General features: G+C 42.3%; 1 protein-coding gene across 6 annotated transcripts in view; it reads right to left on the bottom strand.

The window, feature by feature from the left end:
- Nucleotides 1–5,866: 5,866 nt before the first annotated feature.
- Nucleotides 5,867–23,119, bottom strand: part of tox2 (TOX high mobility group box family member 2) — a 125,985-nt gene continuing 108,732 nt past the window's right edge. For 4 of the 6 annotated variants that reach the window (XM_086149769.1, XM_086149771.1, XM_086149768.1 and 1 more), the window contains 6 exons: nucleotides 21,264–21,545; nucleotides 18,093–18,323; nucleotides 12,312–12,392; nucleotides 9,078–9,488; nucleotides 8,840–8,994; nucleotides 5,867–8,099 (listed from right to left, as the gene is read on the bottom strand). In XM_086149769.1, coding sequence (XP_086005895.1) covers nucleotides 8,057–8,099; nucleotides 8,840–8,994; nucleotides 9,078–9,488; nucleotides 12,312–12,392; nucleotides 18,093–18,323; nucleotides 21,264–21,545 — 1,203 coding nt within the window. In that variant the 3' untranslated portion in view covers nucleotides 5,867–8,056. The remainder of the gene's footprint in view (nucleotides 8,100–8,839; nucleotides 8,995–9,077; nucleotides 9,489–12,311; nucleotides 12,393–18,092; nucleotides 18,324–21,263; nucleotides 21,546–23,119) is intronic. The other 2 variants (XM_086149774.1, XM_086149773.1) reach the window with 1 other exon arrangement.

The raw sequence follows: 23,119 nt of genomic DNA, 5'->3' as shown, positions 1-23,119 counted from the left end.
TTTCCAAATGCTGAAACTGCCTGTTACGCAATATGCCGATATACCGGACTTCATTCGGATGAAACCTTCCCCCAGTCCGGTATCTCCAGATCTATTTAAATTGTTCTACATGCCATATGGATGACCGAAGCGAATACCTCGCGCCCTGAGTCACTATATTGTATTTTCATAACAAGCCCTTAATCCTGAACATCTGCTTTGGAGCCTTGTTACACTAACACCGCCATTTCTCAACCGACACTCAACGTACTAATAGGAGATCTAAGATGTGGCGTGTGTGGGAGATGCAGTCTTTGACGACAACCACACGACAGCCCTTCGTTCCCCTGTCATGGGGCACGCAGAGGGTCTGGTTTTCACGGGTCTGCTGTGTTGCAATGAGCATGAATAAAATAATATTGATACATATGCTGATATATACTGATTAATGTAACACCGCACTTTACGTTAATTTGCACTCTATTATTGTTATTAATATTATTTTGTGAAAAACATCTTCTTAATTCCTCTGTATGTCCAGGACATGCAGAGAAATTGACAATAAATTGATGACATTTACTGAATTTGATATTTTCATGGGTACACAGGGATATACAAACTTCCCTACATACTGTATATAGTTACATACATAAATAACTAAGGATATACAAAATTACCTCTATATATACATGCAAACATACATACATACACATTATCTCAACCAATGCTTTAATTTTTTGAAGTATTTACTAAAATGTTTTACTTCAAGTCTGATGGAAGCCAAAAACCAAAAATACTATTAAAATAAAAAAAAATAAAAACAATTAAATTAAATCAAATACAATTAAAAGAAAATAAAAATAAAATAAATAAGGCTAAAGAAAAAAAATATATTACTAAATAAAACATAGAATGAATATAAAGACAGATAAAAACATAAGTAAAAATAAAAATGAAAATAAAAAGAGGCTAAAAACAAAATAAAATAAAGCCAGAAAATGATAAGATAAATATATATATAAATATAAATACTTGTACTAAAACACATCTAAAAATAAAAGTAAAAATAAATCAAATAAAGGTAAAATAAAAAAGAATTATCAAATTAAAGTATCGAAATAGAAATAAAAAGAAGAAGGCAGGTCTTCTCTTCACCCCACTGGGAACCCGCCACAATGGGAAATGTGGTCTGTGTCATTATGCCGCGGCAAGCATGAATGGTTTCTCACGGATTCCTCTCAACAGGGATGTGGGCTCCCTGTTTAAAATCCCCCCAAAAAAACCCAGCGTCAGATAGAAACAGTTGTTATCGAACAAGTTGCCAGTTTCTCGGTTCTCCAAACCACCGTCTTCTCATTTCGCCGAAGATTAAAGAGCAATATCAGGGTTGCTCATCACCTTCCTTTCCTGGTGAGGAGAAGATAAAGCGAAAGACAAACTTCTGTATTGAAGTTGTGCACATTTATTCCATTATCTGTTGTTCAGTTCATGAGAGAGAAAAAAAAACTAAGCCCTTCAGATTGTAGAAAAAGTTCACCAATGCACTTTGAGCCATAACACCTCCAAACAACTCCTCGGTTGTTAAGTAAGACCGCAATTTGCTTGGTAATAGGAATCCTTTTAGGTCCACGCCAGACGAATTAAATATTTTGTGCCTTTATCGAGGAGCTGACATAAACAATCACTTGTGACATTACAGAGCTTTGCATTATAGTGTGTTGCTATCTCGGGGTCGGGGTGGGGGGTTGACTTGATGGATGAGGTGTTAAGGTGCAAACCATATGGACAAAGATCATGGAAGTCAAAAAAAAAAAAAGAAAAAAAAAAAAACAACTGCTTGATCTTTCACTCTGTCTGAAGAGGCCAAAACACATTTTTTGTTTAAGGTTTAAAAGCGTTCATTTTGAGAGCGGCTAGCTTGTTATGATGGCATGGGCTTGGTCTACCTGGGGGATATTGCCTGTATCTGTGATACTGCTCTCAATTCTCTGGTTACCAGGGAGCGGGGCTTGGGAACCATGTTATCATTTCTTTAATAATAATAATAATAATAATAAGACATTTTAAGGTGCCTTACTTGACACTCAAAGACACTGAACAGACGTGCAAAAAAATCAGATTCATTAGAAACAATGAAAATAAACAGAATAAAAGTGACAAAGGGGTAAAATAAAAAAATACATATACATATTCACGCATATGAATATTTAAATATATACACACCTACATATACATACACAAAGAAAGACGCTAATGTTATTATTAGCATGAGCTAATATTATTCACTAATACAAGATACAAGAGCTAATATTATTAGCATGAGCATTAGCATGAGCATCATCCCAACCCTTGTGAAGAATCAAGAATCACGAATCACGAATCACGAATCAAGAATCAAGAATCAAGAATCAAGAATCAAGAATCAAGATTTTTGAAAGTCATTGTGCAGGCACAGTGAAATTTTGCAGTACCTGCTACTGTTTCTATCACCCTCTTGCTTTCCAGAAAGAGGCAGAAGGCCATCTTACACTGACCTGAGATCCGTCTGAGGTTTCTGCAACTGCTAAAAGGCAGGGTTTCCTCGCCAGTGCCAAATGTTTGCTCATGCAATGACAGGTTTCTGGAGATCATCTCAAAGAGTGTGGTCCATGGAAAGTGTCTTCAGACGACTGGGTTGGGATTTGGCGCCTGCTTAAATCAAATCAGCTATTTATTTTCTCTTTAAAATTCCCATCTGTCTAGTAGCTGCATCGGGGGAGTCAATATCAAGACCGTAAAATTTGGGTTTGACACAGTCATAGCAAGTAACCCCCACTGTCACCTGACGTTTCACAATGAGTCTGCGTGACATTGTGGGAAAAACGCCTGCTGAGGGTCTTTAGAATCCGGCACATGATCTAACAGTGTTGGTTTATCGTACAACATGAACAGGAAGTGGACTGAAGCAGAATTTGTATTTTCAAGACTGATTTTGCACTGTAGGAACTTTTCGCAGTTTCAAGAACCTTTTCAGGAACTCGACCTTTTTTTGGTGCATTGGGTGCAGAGAAACCAGCAGACCACGGTCGTCAGCTCCTGCTCAGAGGCAGAGGCTTTTTCGGGTTCCATTGAAACTCATATGACAAAAGTGCACGGCAATTGTTGGATCTCAGAAGCCAAACCCTTTAATGGATACTTCTTGCGGCGCTCCATTTTTCATAAATATCGCGGTTGCTGCTCAGCTGCTTAGCTCTTGTGTCAAAATGGACACAGCCAGCGAGAAAAGAAACCGCGATGAGGTCCGAAGCTCCGGATAGGACATTGACACTTTAGACGAAATAACTACAGACCTAGATAATAGCAGGGTTCTTCGTGTCTGTGGAGGTTCTTAGTCATTCAGGTCACGGTGGATTGTTGTCAAAATCTTCGTAACTGCACCTGAATTTCTTCTCTTGAATATGTTTCACCCCTCATCCAAGAGGCTTCTTAAGTTCTTGAGAACTGAGATTCAAGTCCAGTTGCCACCCGAAGGCTGGTTCCAAGAAGCAAACTGAGATTTTCAGTCTAAACTGGGGTATTGACAGAATGACATATTCATAATGACAAGTTAATCGTTCCGCCCTCCGTTCACCCCAGTATATCAAATTATTTTCTTTTTCCCTTGAACTGCATCTGGCCAATGATTTTACCATTGTTCCGAAAATAGATCATATTCTTGAGCAATACAATGCTTCTGTTTCCATGCACTCTACGGAAAACAAGGTTTAAATGGCAGGTAAAAAGTCCACGGTGTGAGTTGGTTTGTTACTCACGAAGTATGCGACAAACATTCACTTTCTTTAATTCACACATTTATTTTGTGCAGTGCAGACAACATTCAAAAAAAAAAAAAAAGCCTTAACTGATTCTAAGCGCAAAGCGAAACCCGTTTCTTGCTAAAACCACCCACATTTCCTGCTGTTTGTTGCTCAGCCGCAGCTGCAACTGTACAGGTTTTTTGCCTGCACGCTGCAGAAACAGCGCTCAGGGCCTTTGGTCCAGCCAAGGAAGACGGCTGCGTCCAAAACCGACCCGAACCCGGAGGAGAAGCAACGTCCTGCGTGCTGATTTTGTTTGGCACAGTTAATAATAACAAAGATACCGTTCCCCTGTAATACATCTACAAAGTCTTGAGGGGAAAAAGGAAAAGACTGTACAGGTTTGTTAACAGTGGAAAATTTCCCAACTTGTCTCTGAGCTATATCTTATCTTCAAAGACGCAAGTGAGGGGAGGTTCAAACTTCTAAATACATCAAAAATCGAAATAAATCAGCCCTTAAAAAGTAGTGCTTATGTAAATATATTTATAAATGTATTTATTTATATTTATAACAATCCTGAAGATGAATACTTTTTATTTATTTTTCCTTTTTTGAAATCTTTATATATATATGTATATATATATATATATATATATATATATGTATACACATGCATACAATAATAATATAATACATACAATAAACAACTATATATATATGTATCCATATTTTGAAAATAAAATAAAAAACAAATCAGAAACGTCAAAATGTATTTAATATTTTCTTTCTCAACATGGTGAAATTAAATTGAATTTATTTCAAAGTATTTTTGAATTGAACAGACCTGTTGAAGGTCATCATGCAAACCCATGCGCTATTTTTGAACGGACATTGAAAAGGTATCATATGATGAATAAAAGTGAGGATTTTTTGTGTGTATATGTCGATATAAATATATATGTTTATACACGTCTTTGGGGAAAAATGAAAATATAGCACTTCTCAAACACAAAGAATAGGTTTATCCATATGGTTCTTTTTCCAGATCTGCCAGGTTCTGACGCCACCGCACCGACCACATCCTTTTCACCCAAGGGTTGACACATATCATGCCAAACATATCTTTTTTTTTTTTATTTTGACCGCTGCATTGACCGCTTCTCAATGTAAATTGTAGCGGTTCAATCTTTTATTTGTGTGTGTGTGTGTGTGGGGGGGGGGTCTCATGACTTTCACACAAGGGATGGGATTTATGGCGCTGACTTGAGTGTCAGATGGGTACTGTCTTCTTACTGTGTTTACTACAGCATTACCACAGACAATAACCGCGGCACTGCGGATGGCGGCAGGAACACAAGGGGAAGGTAAAAAGCTATTTTATCTAAAATAAGAAAGCAGAAATTGCCTATTGTTACCGCCCGCTCTGAAGCCGATGAGGAGAAGCAACACCCAAGCAAACAATGGACGCACACCGACACAGATATCCATACAAACATACAAAACCACGGTTATATGCACACAAAAGACACAAAAAGCATGGAGCCGAACAAAAAAAAAAAAAAAAACTTATATCTGGAACTGCATTAAGAATGTATGACTGCGATTTTCATATAATGTGTGTCATATTGCAAAGTGGCAGGTTTTCCATTTGTCCAATAATGATCTATTTGCCCGAGTCAATACCACTGAAGAAGAGACGCCGAGTTGCACATCAGATGAATAAAACATTGAAAAGGAGGGATGGGTGACAGTTTCATTTCAATCCCTCCTTTCTCTCTCAAGCCCGGTGTAATATTGGGGTGGAATCAGCACTGGGACAGCTGCGTGAGAGGCATTTACTTCAGATAGTTAACCGGTCAAATCCAGGTCGACGTTCATTTTCTCTGAGGTTAATCAGCTAACGCCGCACTCCCAGGAACCCTGCGATTATAATATATTATTATGATATGATAATATGAACCATAATAGAAAAACAATCATGAAGAAACCTTGGACGGCGGCCTTCTGCCTCTATTAAGTCGAGCATTCTCTAGTTGATCTGCGATTTCACCCTAAACCCGTCTTCATCTGAGTCTGAAACAAACGACCGGACACCAGGGGTGGACACTTTTATTTATTTTCTTTATTTTTTAAAATTTTTCTTATTATGCAGATTTTTTTTTCCAAAATAAAAGAAGCATAATGACACAAATATACGCTGCCGGCGAGGAAGGAAAAGGAGCAGCATCCAAACGTAAAAAGTAAGATGATAATTTCTGTGGTCATCCTCATTATGCATTATTTTTTGTCTTATCAAACCAAATGAGAAAAAAAATAAAAATAAAAACACACCTCCATTGTAATAAGCAAAAGTAATTTTAATTTCAGTCATAAATAAGAAAAAAAAAATGTTGAATGGCTGATGGAAAATTAGCGAAAACATAATAATAATAATAACCATTTAAAATACTTATCATTACAGGCTTTACAGATAAAATACCTAATTGGCAGTTTTGTCATTTCTTTTTTTACTTTAGTTTATTTCTTTATTTTTAACACAACTTAAAACTGTATAGTTTAACTAAAATGGAGACAATGCTACAGGAAGGAGATAAAAAAAAAAAAAAGTCTCCCTGTGAAAAAAAAAAAGAAAAGCATCTCTGTTAATCACACAAATTAAAATTAAAAGGTTGAGCTCAACAAACACCAGCTAGAATCTTATTAAAATAAGATAAAAATTTAAAAAAAAAAAATGACTAATGCGGATGTGACGGCTCCATTCACATATGTCACGACATCGGTGGAGGAGGCAAAACAAGAAATGGGAGGGATGGGACAGGGGGGGTGCATTCAAGACATTTATTTTCTGAAATCTCACTGTTTCTTTCTCCTCCCTCCCTCCCTCCCTCTCTCCCTCCATCTCTTTCCATTTAATGATCTACAGGACACATATCGTGCATTCGGTTTTTTAGATTGAACTTTATTGGAAAAGAAAACACACCAGTGAGCACAGATTTAATGCAAGAACGAGAGTGTGAAATACCCTTCTGAAATCCAGCTGCACGGCCGGGGATGGGGTGGGTGGGTGGATGGGGTGGGTGGGGGTTCAAATTCACCAGAAAAGACTCGAGGACCCGAGGGACAATCTTGCAATGCGCGTCCGTGCACACGCGGGTACACACTCGACTTCACTCGCCGCGAATGGGGTACATTCTAGCGTCCTGACTTGCACGCACACACACACACACACACACACACACACACACACAGACATACAGAATGACTCACATGTAATATTAAAGAAGAAAAAAAAAAATCTATCTGGACTTCCAATCCCCCTCCACAACCCCCCCCCCCCCGTCCTCAAACCCCTCCCCTCCCCAGTTTGATCCCATAAAAGTTATATTTACAATCACACTGTGACAGCTTGGCAGACCTTAACTGGTCTTTAATATTTAAGAAAAAAAAGAAAAAAAAAAGATTATTTTTGTTTTGATTCTCTTCCCCAGACCCCGCATTATTTTTCATTTTTCGTATTAAATTGCAGGGCCCTATAAGCGAAACTGCCATGACAAAGAGCCCCCCTTCCCCCCATCACACCCCCGCCACACTAAAATGTTACTGGAAGTTAATTTCTCTCTACAGCGCAGGGCCCATTGCTTATTGGCAAAAAATAAAATAAAAAATAAAAATAAAAACGGTGGAGAGGCGGGGGGGGGGGGGGGGCAGGAGGGCAAATTGCAAGCCGGAAATAAATAAAAAAAACAGCAGCGACGACAACGAAAAAGCAAAAAAAAAAAAGTAAATTAAAGAAATGAATACAAAGAATACTGTTGTTTTTTTTTAATTTCTTCTTCTCATTCTAATTAAAGCTGGATGAGGTGGTGGGAAGGTGGCGCTTTTTTTTTGGGGGGGGGGGGGGGTCCCTGAGGGGGACTTTAATGGCGACACAAGGAGGATCGGGTGGAGGTGTGGGGGTTCTTTATAAGTGCTTGGCGAATTCAAAAGGTGGACAGGTTCTGCTAACACGACAAGTGGTACGGACAGCGGTCGTCTCGTCGAAGAACTCCGGTTCACAAATTGACCTAGAGAGGAGCGAGGGTTACACTGACAAACCAGGGCGGTGCGGGCGATGGTGTCCAAGAGGCGGCGGCAAGGAAGGGGGGGGGCATTTATGTACATGTTGTGTGCCGTGTGTCGCCGTGTGTCGCCGTGTGTCACCGTGTGGGTCGGAGAAAAAAAAAAAATGGAGGGGAAAGTTAGGGAGGGATGGTCGACTCGTCTGCGTCGCGCCCGTCGACAGAGTCCGATCTTCGGTTTCAGGTGAGGTAGAGCGGCTTGTCCCTGCCGACCATGCTGCCACTGCAAGAGGGGAAACAGCAGAGGGGGGGTGGGTTACTCTTCTGCTGGCGAAAATAAGAAAAAAAAATAAGAGGTACCAGATGGTAAACATCTGGCACCTCTTAATTTCTTTTTTTAGACGTTGAGCGGAACGCGAAGGCTATTTGGAGATTGATGTTAGATGCCCCTGACCCGAGTGAGGCGGGGTACTCACGTCAGTATGTATATGTGTGTGTACGTGTGTGTGTGTGAGTGTGTGTGAAATCAGATTTTATTTACATGTCGTGAAATCAAATCCCTGAACCGCAGTCTTTAAAAAATAACTTTAAAAAAACCTTCCGCCTCGAACCACTCGGGGCACAAATGACATCGCTAACGAAAATGTTAGCACGAACAGCTGCATGATTCTTATAACGTCATCCGTGTGTGCGTGTGTGTGTGTGTGCGTGTGTGTGTGTACATCAGAAACCTTTGCATCTCCATGACGGGACATTTTCTTTTCTTTTTTTATCAGATTAAGATTTTGTGATAATCGCCGGCTGTCGTTGAGATCACCGTATACAATGTTAGCGCCGTGAGAGCAGCGACTGCTATTAGCTTTCTGCGAATAGCTGCATTCAAGGGGATATGTGCTATTTATTTTTCCACTGACTAAAATGAGTTGTTGGCTAAAAAATGTAAAATAACTCATAATCTCCGACGCTAGGCTACGCTAGGCTAACTTTACCTTCCCGTTTGTCTATCTCCTCGTTCCCACTGACCTGCAGTGGTTGCCACACTCCCGATTGCAGTATTCACTGTCCCAGTCGTGGCTCGGAACCACGCCGGAGCCGGGGCCTGGGCCGGGGCCGGGGGCCCCTGGAGACTGGGAACCCCCGATGCTCTTCTGATACTCTGACTGGAGGTGAGAAAACCCCTGGCGGAAGACGAAATACGGAAATACAAATAAACGTTTTTGCTTTGTAAGAACCGGTAGGTTCCACAAAACTGGGAATTTACCTGCTGCCCCGGTGGGGGGGAATGCAGGGAGGCCTGCAGTCCCATCTGGTGGGAGATGATTGGCTGGGACTGGACCTGCTGCATGCGGATGGGCTGGTTGAGGAGCGAGCTCTGGTGCAGGGAGAGCTGCTGGTGCGGGTGGAGCGGCGGGCTGATCTGGAAGGAGGAAGGGGGAGAGGCACTAATGCTGGGCAGCATCTGCGATTGGCTGAGCGTCTGCGTCAGGGCGTGGCGAGGGGCGTGTCCCGCGTAGCTCTGTAGGTCGGTGAGGGGGAAGGCCCCGGGCCCCAGGTAGGGCGACGACGGCTGGGGAGGGGGTGGCACGCTGTACAGGGGGGGGTTGGCTGGCATCATATGCGGAGAGGCCTGGCTCGTCTGGGAACTTTTTGTCTCCACCGGGTCGTTATACGTCTGGAGAGCGGAGGGAAGCGGAGAAGAACCTTCAACACGGCTCACCTGGAGATTATCTCTTGATATTAAATTGCCACATTTGCAGTAATTATGAACTACAATATTCCAGAAAAATAATCCCCCGGCCAATCAGGGATAGTCAATTTTTGGATAAAGCTTCCGATGGATTTAAATGGGTCTTGATAATTTGCCACCTTAGGCTCAATACATGTCGGTATAGATGACGACGATTCATTCATTCATTTATTTTCAATACCGCTTATCCTGCACTCAGGGTGGCAGGGGCTGGAGAAATCCCGGTTATCATTGGCTGAGAGGCGGGGGTCCCCAGTCGCTGACAGGGCCACATATACTGACAAACATCCATTCACTCATTCATTCACATGCTATATAGAGACATATGACAATTCACTCTCTCATTCACAGCTGGAGGCTTTCCCAGCCGTCATTGGCTGAGAGGTGCGGTTCAGCCCGTAACCCGTCAGCAGTTGCTCACAGGGCCGAAAATGGATTCATACAACCATTCACTCATTCATTCACTCGTCATTTGGAGACAAACAACCGTTCACCCACTCGTTCGCGCATCTGGACAATTCTGGTTCTGCAGTGTTTTGGTTTTGGATTTTGGAACTGGAGTTGGAGGCGACTGTTCTCTTTTTCCTTCATTTACCCGCTCACGTGTTCATTTGAACTACAAAAATATATTCACGTGCACGAATGTAGTAACTCTCCTACCAGTGATTTCTCTAGTTTATGTTTGTAGTTCCTGGTATAGGTGTAAAACAAACTTTGTTTGGAACTTTACATCTTTATACACACAGAAATATTATAATAATATTATTATTGCACACCGCCTTACCGACGGTTCATATTTGTCTTCGTACTTCTGAATCTCTCTTATGAAAGGAACCCAGTAAGCCTAATTATGTATGAAAAATGAAAGGGAAAGTGCAAATTTTAAAATACATCACGCCGCCTGCTCGGCCGTGCATTAGCGATCCAAGGTAACGTGTGATCCGATCGAAAGGTCAAACCATCTGACGGTTGACGTTTCTTTTATTTGCTGAGAGGGTTAGAAAAACACGAACGACTGAAAAACGCGTACAACTCGGCTCATCCCATTTCGGGATGTCACGACGACAATGTCTACACACCAATTGGCTGCCAAGTGTCGCCTGTGACTGTTTTGTCAAAACGAATGCACTGTGCTTTTTATATTCTGGGATCCAGGGGCTCCAGAAAAGTGCGACCGTGACCGAAATGTATCCACATACCTTTTCCTTATATTTTTTCCCAAGAAACTGTTGTTTGATGTTAAATTATTTTCGCTGAAGGCAATAGCGACATGTAAAATCGAGAAAAAATCAAGGAATTATGCAAAAAAACGCAACACACGCTCATCTGAACTATTCACTGCTAATAGACTGTTAGCAACCTCGGCTATGCTATCGTCGCAACCGCCAAAACCTCTGTTCATGTCATCACCCTGCAGGGATGGACAAGAACGTATGGATGGAATGGCAAAAATTAATAAATTAACGAAATAAATGAAAATGTTGATTTCACTGGATGCAACTGGCTGAGGCCTTATTTTGATTGAGAGCCGTGCAAACTAAGATTCATCTGAACTTTTTCTTACTTTTTTTAATCGCGCTCTGCATTTGACTGCGAAAGAACACAAAGACGCTCTGCTCTGTGCATAGTAATCAACCTCCCTCAACCCACCCCCCCATTTGAAAATAAAAAAAAAAAACACACATATGCTTCACAAACAAAAAGGCAACAGGTGCAAACTGAAGATGTGAACCCTTCAAATGATTTTCCATTTACCTCCAATTCCACCCCTCCCAACCCTGTCTGAAAAGACTCTTTCAGCGGTAATTTAAAAAAAAAAAAAAAAGTGGGATCCATGTTGAATCATGACTCTTGTATTCAGACTGATCCTGAGTGAGTGTGTGCGTGTGTTTGTGCATGCATGAGTGTGTGTCGGGCTGCAGGTTTTATTTTTGACTGGCAATCTACCAACATATCAATCAAGCCTCTGCACAGGCGCTCTGACATGAATGGCTAATTGCGCCAAAGACAAGAGATGAGAATATTCCTTTTCAGCCGAACGTGAAGAGGCCGATGAATTAACCATTCACGGCGTAATCAAGGTGCTTGTTTTCGGGGGCGCCGTGCGCGTTATAGGAAGGGTGATGGCGTGCGGCGGCCGCCGCCGCTGCTTGTAGGAGGAGGAGGTTATTTTGCAGACGCGCAAATGTTTTCAAATGGAAGATGTGGAGAAAAAAAAACAAAAAAAAACACATCCCCTTTTGCAGATGCAAGATGAGTTCCACATGACCGTGCGCACATGCGTGTGTGTGTCTGTGTGTGTGTGTTTTTTATACATAGAAACGGATATGAATGTGTTAATGTTCTGTGCAGCAAACAGAGCAGAGAAGCAAGCCTCAACCAATGCATTAGTGGCCCATCAGGGAGGACACAAACACCAGGTGGACACACACACACACACACACACACACACACACACACACACACACACACACACACACACACACACACTGTTACTTTTCATTTCTCCCCGTTTTCAAATCACATGCATTTGAGACCAAATTTCCTCACTCCCACTTTCACTCCACACACACACACACACACACACACACACACACACACACACACACACACACACACACACACACACATACACACACAGCCGGCGCATCAGCCCCTTGGAAATATGAGGAATTCTCACTGTCTAATTTATCATCCCTTATATCACTGCTGACCCATGTATATAAAAGACATGACCCCGGTGGTTACCTTGGAAACCAGACTGGCTCTGTAGGCGGCCAGGGCTTTCAGGTACTCCTTTTTAGCAGCCTCTGTTTTCCTCTTGTAGCTCTGCAGGAGCAAACACAACAACAACAACAATTGATTACGAGGCGATACCAAAGGCCGTAACGATCGTCCGAGCCGATCCGATCGCCGCGGACGCAAAATAAAGCATATCAAACGCCTCCGTTCGCACATTCGTCGAGGTAAAGCGTGTCTGTGTGACGTTGCCCCGTCCGAGTCATTAATCCCCGCGTAATAGCCATTAAAACCGCGTGCAGGGAGTTTGAAGTCAGCGGTGCTAAATGACAGGACAGAAGCTGTTATTTTTTTAGGAATCAGCTCCTGTTGGAGCCAAAACGCATTTGAACCCTGGGGCCCAAGTGTTCAGATGGAGGAGGTGCAAGTTAGCGTCGCTCGCCGGGCTCTTTATAGCCTTCATTGCATTTTTGCGATGCGGGAAAACAACTCGCGTGGGGTTCCCTTTTCTTAAATCGGCGAGGAAGAGTCGGATCCGGGCCCCCCTCTCTGAGGAGGTTTTAATATAAAGGGGTTTTCATGTGACAATACGGCAGGCAATTACTGGCCCTTCACTGGGAGGTTGTCTGGGGCTTCATGGACGATGTCTTTCTTTTCAAAGGGACGGGGTAGAATAACCATTAAGCATTCATGTGCTACCTAATGCACACAGGCTGGGAGATACAAACACACACACACACACACACACACACACACACACACACACGCGCGCGCGCGTGCCATAAACAAACACGCAGACACACAGAATAGCAAACAAACTGAGGGGGAAGATGGATCCAATCACTCGCTCAAACAGCTTTTGTTTATCCTCTCGCTCGTCTCCACGGTATCCTCGTTATTCCCGCAAATACTTTTTCTTTGGAACATAAACAGAACTGAACGCAACAAAGTAATTTGATGGAGATAATAAATAAATAAATCATTAAATAAATATAAATATATGGGATAATATAGGTGGATAGAGATAAATGATTTCAATGGAAAAATAAAAATATATGTATACGTCTGAACACATATAAAAAGAAATAAGTAAATGAATAACATAAATAGAACAAGAGAAATTCAAAAAATTAAAAGGAAATCTATAAATACCAAATACATTTATGTACATTTGAAATATAGATATATATACAAACAAATAAAACAAAATAAAACAAAATAATGAAATACAAATAAATAATAAGAATTAAAAAAAAAATGCATTGAGGTTTGAATATATATGAATAAATCAATGTACATAAAAATGGATAAATAAACAAGTAGATGAATAAATAGATAATGAGATAGATAAATAAGTAAATAAATAAATAAATAGGTAAATAAATGCAGCGTTTCATCGGGAATTAAGTGATCAATTACAGTTTGAACTAAAAAAAAAAGCCCTTTAAATATTGATAGAGTGACTGGCTCTTAAATGAAACCCCCCCCGACTCGACTCCCGCCGGCTTTAATTTCAAATTAATTTTAACACAGATAATGACGCGCGCAAACGACGGATACTTTTAAATAAATTACCATGCCTAAGGACGTCTAATTATTCCAAAGTGAGTGGATTCATTAGCACTTGAAGCCGTCAGAGGGCTGCGGGTCAGTATGAATTAAAAATAACGAAGCGGCGGGCGGAGAGTGTGGGCCCCCCGATCGCCATCCCGACACGGTGGGGCGTCCTGCCCGAATTAGCCCCCTAATTGTACCTTAATGAAATGTTCTTGTTAGATAATCGCTTAATTACGGGAGACAATAACTCCACGGACAGTGGGCTTGGGGGTTGATTTTGCCCCTTGTGGCCAAGATATGGTGGAGGATTAAAAAAAAAAAAAATGCAGATATGAATGTGAAGGAGGGATGTGGACTGATGAAGAACGACTGCAGGGGTCTGTGATTTTATTTTCAGCATCTCAAACTCGCCCGAGTCCAACTCGGTCCTCTTTTCTCTTCCACAAACCGCGGCAACCAACCGCCACTCTTGAAAAATGAATATAAAATCGTCATGTAAAAAAGAAACAAAATGTTCTTTGTAGCCATAACATGTTGTCACCTTGAGATATAACAGGCCCGAATAACAGCATTGATCTCGCACTCTAAAGCTGAGCCTCCGGGCCTTAAACATTACCGTCTGCTGTGCAACGCTCCGAAAAAAAATGTCTTAATAGAAGGGGGGAAAAAATATATACATAAATATACAAACATAAACATGAGCCTGCACCGACCGAACTCAAGGACAGCATGAAAACACACAAATGCACACAAAATAATGAATGAAAAAAAAAAAAAAGGAAGACAATGTACGATCCGAAAGGATGTGAGTCGGGGGACAATTAAATTTCTGATTGTTTCGTCAGTGAATTAAAAAAAAAAAAAAAAAAAAAAAAAAGCAATAAAGGAACTCGCCGCCTCCTTTTCCCGCATGAATCCACTGGCCTTGTTTGAACATCATTCAAGGTAATTGGAAACAGGGGGCCGCGTTCTAGTTAAAACAAAAGTGCGTGCAGTGGGTGCGGGGCGGGCTGTGTTTACATTCTGGTGCTGCTGCCGGGCTCCACAAGGTCTGACTGTGACATTATGGGATACACCTCAGCGATCCTACGGGTTGGGGGTTGGGTGGGCGACATGACAGTCAAATCCCGGGGCCGGGGGGTTGGTGGGATCGGGAACAAATAATTGGGGTTGAGTTTTCTTTTTTTTCTTTGCACCCACCTCCCTCTCCTTCACACACACACACACTCACACACACACTAAAATGCATCGGCGCTCCGCAGCAGGAGTGGATGGACCCCACCGCGCCATAATAGCCTGCTACATTGTTATGAGTTAATCACCGCCGCCATAATCTTTCATGTTTTTAGGCCTTAATGAGCGCTAACATCGCAGTAGCGGAATCAGTTTGTCCATTTGTCACGCTGTGGCGAGTGACGGCGCCCGTCGCCAGGAATAATTAGGCCAATCGGGGCCTTATTGCCCATACAGGGGTAGCACATTTCATCCCATAATGACATGATTACCTCCAGTTAATTATGTGTCTTGTGAGGTGACACATTTGATTAAGCGCGTGAATGCGCAAACAAATGAAAAAACAAGATCGCAGCAGAGATGGTATAATAAACGGGAGGGGTTTTTAATGGCGGAATCACCGTTTGGTTTGCGTTTATTCCCAGGTAACGCTGCAAAAGGTCGGACAAGGGAGAGAACTGCTTGCGGAGGGAGAGAGGGGAAAAAAAAAAAAAAAAAAAAAGCCGGGACGCGAAGGGTTAGGAAGCACAAACAATAACATTTCAGGAGCAGATGTCCTTGAGGCAAAACCAAGGACGAGGCAATTGCTAATCTTGTATTCCCGGCATGATCAAATCACCAGGCAACAGATAAAAATAAAAGGACAGGAAATGAGGAATTCACATTCAAGGGTGTCAACAGCGAAATGAAGATTCATGGTGAAGAGCGGCGGAGAAGGCGCGGAGGGGCGGGTGGGGGGGGGGGGTGAATTAACTGCAAATAAAAGGGACAGACGAGGCTCCCAAGTCCAGTGTGTAAAGCGTGCTTGGTCGGGGGAAAAACACACACACACACACACGCGTTGGATGGCGTGTACTCTGAGGGGGAATGGGCGCCACTTTGTCATGGAGACAGGTGCTTTTATTTGACACCCAATAGGCTGTGTCCCTGCTAGTTATTCTAAAAATATGAATCCTACGCGTGATCATCAGACTGTCTCCTTTTCCATTTGTTTCACACCATCATCTATTACCGCAAAAGCAAAGGAGAGGTGTTTTTTTTTTTTCTTAACTTTTCTGCTCGCCCGGCTAGGAATGCTAAATGGCGAAGGGCCGCAGCGCTGCGGTCGGGTGTGTATGAAAATAATATCTCACACCTGCAAGCTTTTCGCTTCTTTCCGCTAATTATCTCTTTTCTTTCCATTTTCACACTCATCTTTGTTTTTTTTTTTCCAGCATATTTATTTTTAGAGATTCGTCTTCAGGAGTCTGGGCCCTTGGCCCTGTTCTGATTGGTTGAGAAGGGAGGCCAGTGTCTGATGTGTGATGCTGATATTTCCGGATCCGAATTAAAAAGGTGAAATGAATCCATGACAAACGATGGTCCTGGCACGTGAATATAGGAACCTGGCGAATAATGCTAACAGCTACTACCTCATCAATTTTTCTCATTAGTTCATTCATTCATTATCTATTCTGCTTATCTGAGGGTTATGGGTGGGGTCACCCCGGATCACAGGGCCACATTTTGACACATTCAAACATTCATCCTCTCATTCACACGCCATATAGAGACAGAAGCCATTCACTCTCTCATTCATGCCCCCGTATAACCAAACAACCATTCACTCTTTCATTCACACATTAAATAGAGACCAAAACCCTTCACTGACTCATTAGACAGACAATTCACCCTCACATTCACATGTCACATAGAGATAAACAACATTCACTCATTCATTCTATAAACATACAACAATTCACCCTCTCATTAGTTCATCATATAGAGACCAAAACAGTTCAATCACTCATTCATATATCATATAGAGCGAGAGCAATTCGCCCTCTCACTCAAACCTGCAGCGGTATGCAACTGCTCACTTTTTCACTTTTTCTATAGAGACAAAGAGCTGTTCACCCTCTCATTCGTACATAGACATACACTCACACATCTGGGCAATTTAGGGTCTCCAGTGAATGTCCTGCATGTTTTGGGAGCAAACCTGAGAACCCTGAGGAGAACATCAATTCCCCCCATCGGAAACGAACCGGGAACCTTCTTGCTGCGCGGCGGAAGCGCTAACCGCCGCGCCACCAAAAGTTAATCACAGCAAAGTCAAACATATTTCCGACCAAAGACGCAATTTCAATTGTGACGGTAAACACGTTCGCAGCCTCAGCTCGGTATAATGGATGTTTCGCATTTAAACACACATTTTATCAGCGCTTGTGCACAAATGCTATGCTTTTATTTTTTTTTCTTTTGCAGATGAATTACCATCCAATGGGCTGCGTCGATAGGGAACCTTCCCTCAAGCACTTCATAACATCACCTTATTAACACAGCGCGATGGAAAAGGCTGCTTAGCGGTGGCGGCCTTTCAGGGCAACATTTTGATGTAAACAAAGCCGTAATTATATTAAATGTATACAATTACCTTCCCTTTCTGTTCACCGTTGACCTTTGCATTGAAACTGTGGCGCCGCTAAATAGAACCAGGATGTAATTAATCTCATTGACCTGCGGTGACTGCATTCGCCGAACGACTTCGCCGAGGTCTCTGTCTCGCCGAAGTCGTTTAGCGAATGCAGCCTCCGCGGAAACGCACGCGGTGTCGTGATCATGTGATGCGACGCTACGATGATGATAGGGAAAAAAAAAAGAAAAACAGAACGCCCGATCTGCGCTCTCCTTGTGGGCTGCGATGCTTTAAACGAAAGGTCAGAGGTCAAAAGTCTGATAGATAGATAGATAGATAGATAGATAGATAGATGGATAGATGGATAGATGGATAGATGGATAGATAGATAGATAGATAGATAGATAGATAGATAGATAGATAGATAGATAGATAGATAGATAGATAGATAGATAGATAGATAGATAGAAAAAGAACCAAAAGCAAGACGTTGTTGGGGTTACAGACGACCAACATGTGAATACTCAGATACTCTGTGTCAACAATGAAGAGTTAGACATTCAGGAGGTGCCAAAGCCGCCGAGATTCCGCGTTCTCCATACCTGTTTCTGCTCCTCGCCCAGGCCGTCCCACATGGAGGCGACGATCTTGGAAACGTCTCCGAAGGTGGCGTTGGGGTTCTGCCCTTTGATGGCCGCCTGGGTGTCTCTGAAGAACAAGGCGTAGGCCGACACGGGCTTGGTGGGCTCGTTGGGATCCTTCTTCTTCTTCTTCTTCTGGGGCTTGGGTTTGGGCTTCATCATCTCTGACGATGGCCGCTTCTCACCCGCGATCTGGAGGAGAGGCACGGAAACAGGAGTGGTTTGTTGGACGCCATGTTGACCAGATCCGCCATTGTCACGCATCAACGCCATGTAATTTTTCTATTATCTATTATCTTTCACTCATACGCAATTTAGAGACATTCAACCATTCAGTCCCTCATTTACACGTCATATAGAGACAAACAACCGTTCATTCATTCATACAAATGACATGGAGACACACAAGCATTCACCCTCTCATCCACACATCACAGAAAGACAAATGAACCTTCATTTTTTTTTACATGTCATAGACGTTCAACTGTTCACGCCATTTGCACGTCATATAAAGACAAATACAAAGGGAAGTACGGGACTATTTTAGGGACAAAAGTGACCCACTACCATGTTTAGCTGTAGAAAAAACACCTTAACCTATTTTTTTCCAACTTGAAATTTTATGACTTTTCCTAAAGAGACCCCAAAATTAGAAAAAGTGATACTTCTTTTTTGTTTATGTTTCCATCTGGGTTGTACACCACTAGGGTACAAAGATTGTCATATGGGTCATTTTTGACCCTTCGGACAAGGGGAGTAAACACAATGTTAAGATCGCACGAGGGTTAAATCACCTGGTGGATCTGCTCTGACTTTGGTTTTGGAATTAATTGGGGAGCAAATGGAATGAGTGATGGGAGAGATGGAAATCACACACACACACACACACACACACACACACACACACACACACACACACACATACACATATACAATACTCGTTCTAAACTGCAGGATTCCCTTTTTAATTAAATATTGTATAGTTGTAGCCACGCCTTCACACCTGACCATAAATCTGCTCCACAGTGAACGTGGTGGATTCAATTACACACCCGTTCGCATCCTCCCTCCCTCCCTTTCCTCTTCCCCCCAACAAAAACAAGGCGAATCCAGAGAGACGCAGGGCTCGGCGGCCAATTTACGAAAGCCGTTTCCGAGAGTTACCGACCGAACGCATGTAAACAAGCATCCCTTCTCTTCCCATTTAAACGGATAAGTGATTTAAACGAAGGAGCGGCAGATTCGGAACCAGACCACGTGCAAAATAAATGAGAAACAACTCCCGAGGCCTCGACGCCCCCCTCCCGAACGCTTTCATTTCGTGCGTGCGAGTACCTTCTTTACTTATTAATCTATTTATTTCCGAATTCAGCGTGGCATCGCGACTGCCTGTGAGACTGCTGCTTTGTGACAGACTTCTTCTGAAATGAACATTTTCTGTGCATATCTCACGCCGCCTTCACAGAAACCCTGGTGTCACACACCACAACGAATGCCGTATGTAGTACACCTTTCCTGGAATACGGGCTTTTTTTACTCAGATCTTCAACAAAGGTATATCGGTCTCACATGCATTTAGATGAACATAATGTTATGTTTCAAAGGTCAGGTATCTACCATGTGTACTTTATGTTACCATGGTTGTCGTCAAAATATCCACTAGGATGCAGTGCTGAGTTCAGAGTTCTGCTTCAGACAATAACATGAGCTTTTCTACAAAAAATAACAGCACGGCTTGAATTTGGTCCCAGGAACTACCTTCCCCTTTAGCTTGGCATTCCCACAGGTAGTAACAGATCAAGGCACGGACCAGAATTCCAGGTGCACCTCAAAAACAAACCACTTTGCAGAAGAAGGGGAAGGGGATGACACGGAGAAGATGGAGAGCGAAGCTGGCGTAGTCTTCCTGTTCTGAATGGCGGGAATAATAACTATAAAGGTGGTTTCATCTTCTCCCTGCACTGCTTTGCCATTTGGAGAACCCTGTTGGTCGTTAGCTAACTTCAAACTTATTTTAGTCAAAATTGTTGATGTTCTTCTGCGAGCCCTGGAGAGACATTGTTCCATTTCATTGCAAGAAAATGGCTAATCAGTGACCAGAATTGTTTCAAAAGAAACAGCTCTTAGCAAGAAGTATCTGATAATGGGTGTAATGCCTATTATTCAACCAATCACCATGCATCTAATGTCACATGACTCCCAATGAACTTGGTGCATTCGGACAGGGTAGGAACCAGGAAGCATGGATCTCATTACCTAAGACCATTTTCACTCCAAATCCGAGGCAGGGACTTTTTAGGCTAGTTGCTGAAAAGGCTATTGATAACATTACATTCTTTATCGTTGAGCATCAACGAGCCTCAAATGACCCCTCATTCACCTATGTTTCATTTTATCCTATTTTTAAATGGATTTTTTGGACCGATGCTATTTCCCTTTGTTCCTTTTTTGATTTGCTTTATTCCGCATATTGTTTTATTTTGGATATGAATAGCGCTGAGGACATGTTTTGACAAGTGAGGACAAGACAAGAGGACAAGACACTTATAGGTTTATCACTGCTAACTAAGACACTTTATAGTTTCACTGAAACACTTTATAGTTTATTGTTTATTTTTATTTCTAATTCTGCCTTTCTTTTATTATTTATTACTGTTTTATATTCTGTAACTCTGGCACTGCAATTTCCTTCGGGATTAATAAAGTTGTTCTTATTCTTATTCTTATTGACCTTTGTGAGCCAGGAAGCACTGTTTGTCTTCATACTGTTACCTTGAATTTAACATGCGCTATAAATATCACCTCATTGCCTTCAGTGGATGCTGTTATTTAAACATTCATTGTGCGGCTGTAATTTGCCAGGAAATAACCCCAAGACCACCGCTGGTTCTACGACAGGCTCGGATGGTAAAAGAAAGAGATAAAATGGGAACGACGGGGAAGAAAACAATGAAATAAAACAAAAATCAGGTTCTTGTTGGCTCAGCTCCTCTAGAACTGTGCGCATCTAAAACGAGCGTTAGCGTCCCTACGCAGCTATCAGGAATCTTAGCCGTCGATAAAGCAAAAGCAAAAACAACGATGCAGCCCGGTCTGATGCTACGAGATGGGGAAACGCTGCCGCATTGGTACCTTTGAATGAGGATCGGTCTCCTCTTCCTGATTGGAGCTCGAGGGGGAGGGTGTGGCCGATTTACTCCCGGGAGGTGAGGGGGAGCCGTGGGGCAGTGCGCTCCGGCTGACTTGAGGGTTAAGGTGGGACAGCGCGCTCATGGGGTTGGGCAGTATCGCAGGTGAGCTGTTAATCATGGGATGGTTACGGCTGGGATCATAATGAGCGCCGTCTGGCTGCTGGTGATGGTGTTGCTGTTGGTGGTGGTGGTGGTGGTGGTGGTGCAAAGCCATCTCCTGCATCTGGGGTGAGAGAAGAACACCAGCTTTACTATCTTCTCTTCAACCCGACGCAATAAAAGCTGCCAATCAGCCAAATAAGCAAAATACACAGGAGATGACCATTAAAAAAAAGGTTATTTGTGAGAAAATGGGTGTGTTGATATTACTAATAAAAAAAAAAATGTACCAAGGGAGCTTCCACTGAATGATCCAGGCTTGTTTGACTGAGGCTTGTTTGATTAAATTAAATTAAATTAAATAAAAAAAAAGAAAGAAAGAAAAAAATTGAAAATAAAATAACATTCAATAAAATAAAATGAGATTGTATTTTATTGCATTTTATTTTACTTTATTTTATATATTTTTTTTATTTTTTGGGGGGGGGTCAGACGGAAATTGGAGATCTGAGCGAGGTTTTGGGTTTACGGCGAGAGAACTTCCAACCAACTGTCCTGTTTCAAGGAGGAAAAACAATCTCCCAAGCAACTTGAAAAACTGAGTCACGCCTCACAGTAAAATAAGCAGTGGGTGACGACGGATGAGCTTCGCCAAATGTCGAGCGCTCAATCTCCTCAGGGAAGAAACCAATTGTGTCTTACATTTGAACGCACAGCGGAAATTAGCCATTCATCGGACGGAGCAAAGTCGGCGCACCTGGAATAACCAAAGAGCACCTGAATGCAGTAACAACAAAGAGCCAGTCTCTGATCCTCAGCGTGAATGAAATACATATTTTGTGTGGTGACACACAGCAGCTGCACACACACACACACACACACACACACACACACACACACACACAAACACACATGGGGTCACAGTGACAATTTCACGGGACTTTTGCCGAAAAGTTAAAGGTGAATTTGTGTAATCTATGGCTTCCGCTGACCTGTGTGTGTTTGCCCGTTTCTCCGAGTTGCGACAAGGCGCATCCCTTCCGAGACACAGTGGACGTGTGTGTGTGTGTGTGTGTCTCTGTGTTTCTAAATCTATTACATTTCGTTTTTAGAGGCGTGAAAATGACACCGCCCGGACCTTAAATCCTCACAGCGTGCCGAAAGAAGACGTCGCGACACGACAAAACAACTATTTTCTTTTCTTTTAGTTGTATATTGGTAATACACTGGCACACTGGGTGCAGGTTTTTAACCCCCCCTCCTGAGATCACTGAGCGGTCTGCTCCTCTCACTACGGGTCAAACCAAACAAAGATAAGCAGCTTTCAGCCTCTATTCGGCCGAACACGGGAAGTAACTGCCCGATGCGCTCAAGAACGACCCGAGTGCTGCCGCTTTTATGGGTTGGGACAGAAACTCATTGTTCTCGAGTGCTTTTAAGAAATATATAAATATATTGGGGCCTTTTATCTACCTTTACTTGCATTATTTTCCTTATTATTGACATCAATTTCCATTCAGATCGACCCCCTTTCCCTCTCACTCAGTTTATTTTATCTTTCCTTTACTTGATCTCACCTCTTTGTAGAGAGATTTCTTTTTAGGTATATTATCTTTTTTTTTTTTTTTTTCGCTTCCTTGCCCTATTATTGCAAATCTCCTTTTATTCTGCTCATATGCGTATTTTAGAAGTGAATGG

This window comes from Fistularia commersonii, chromosome 7 (assembly GCF_037954325.1).
Source record: "Fistularia commersonii isolate RoL2024-O1a breed Wild chromosome 7, RoL_Fcom_v1.0, whole genome shotgun sequence".
In the NCBI taxonomy this organism is placed as follows: Eukaryota; Metazoa; Chordata; class Actinopteri; order Syngnathiformes; family Fistulariidae; genus Fistularia; species Fistularia commersonii.
The sequence above is the reverse complement of the archived record's forward strand: the minus strand, read 5'-3'. Positions and strand labels throughout refer to the sequence as shown.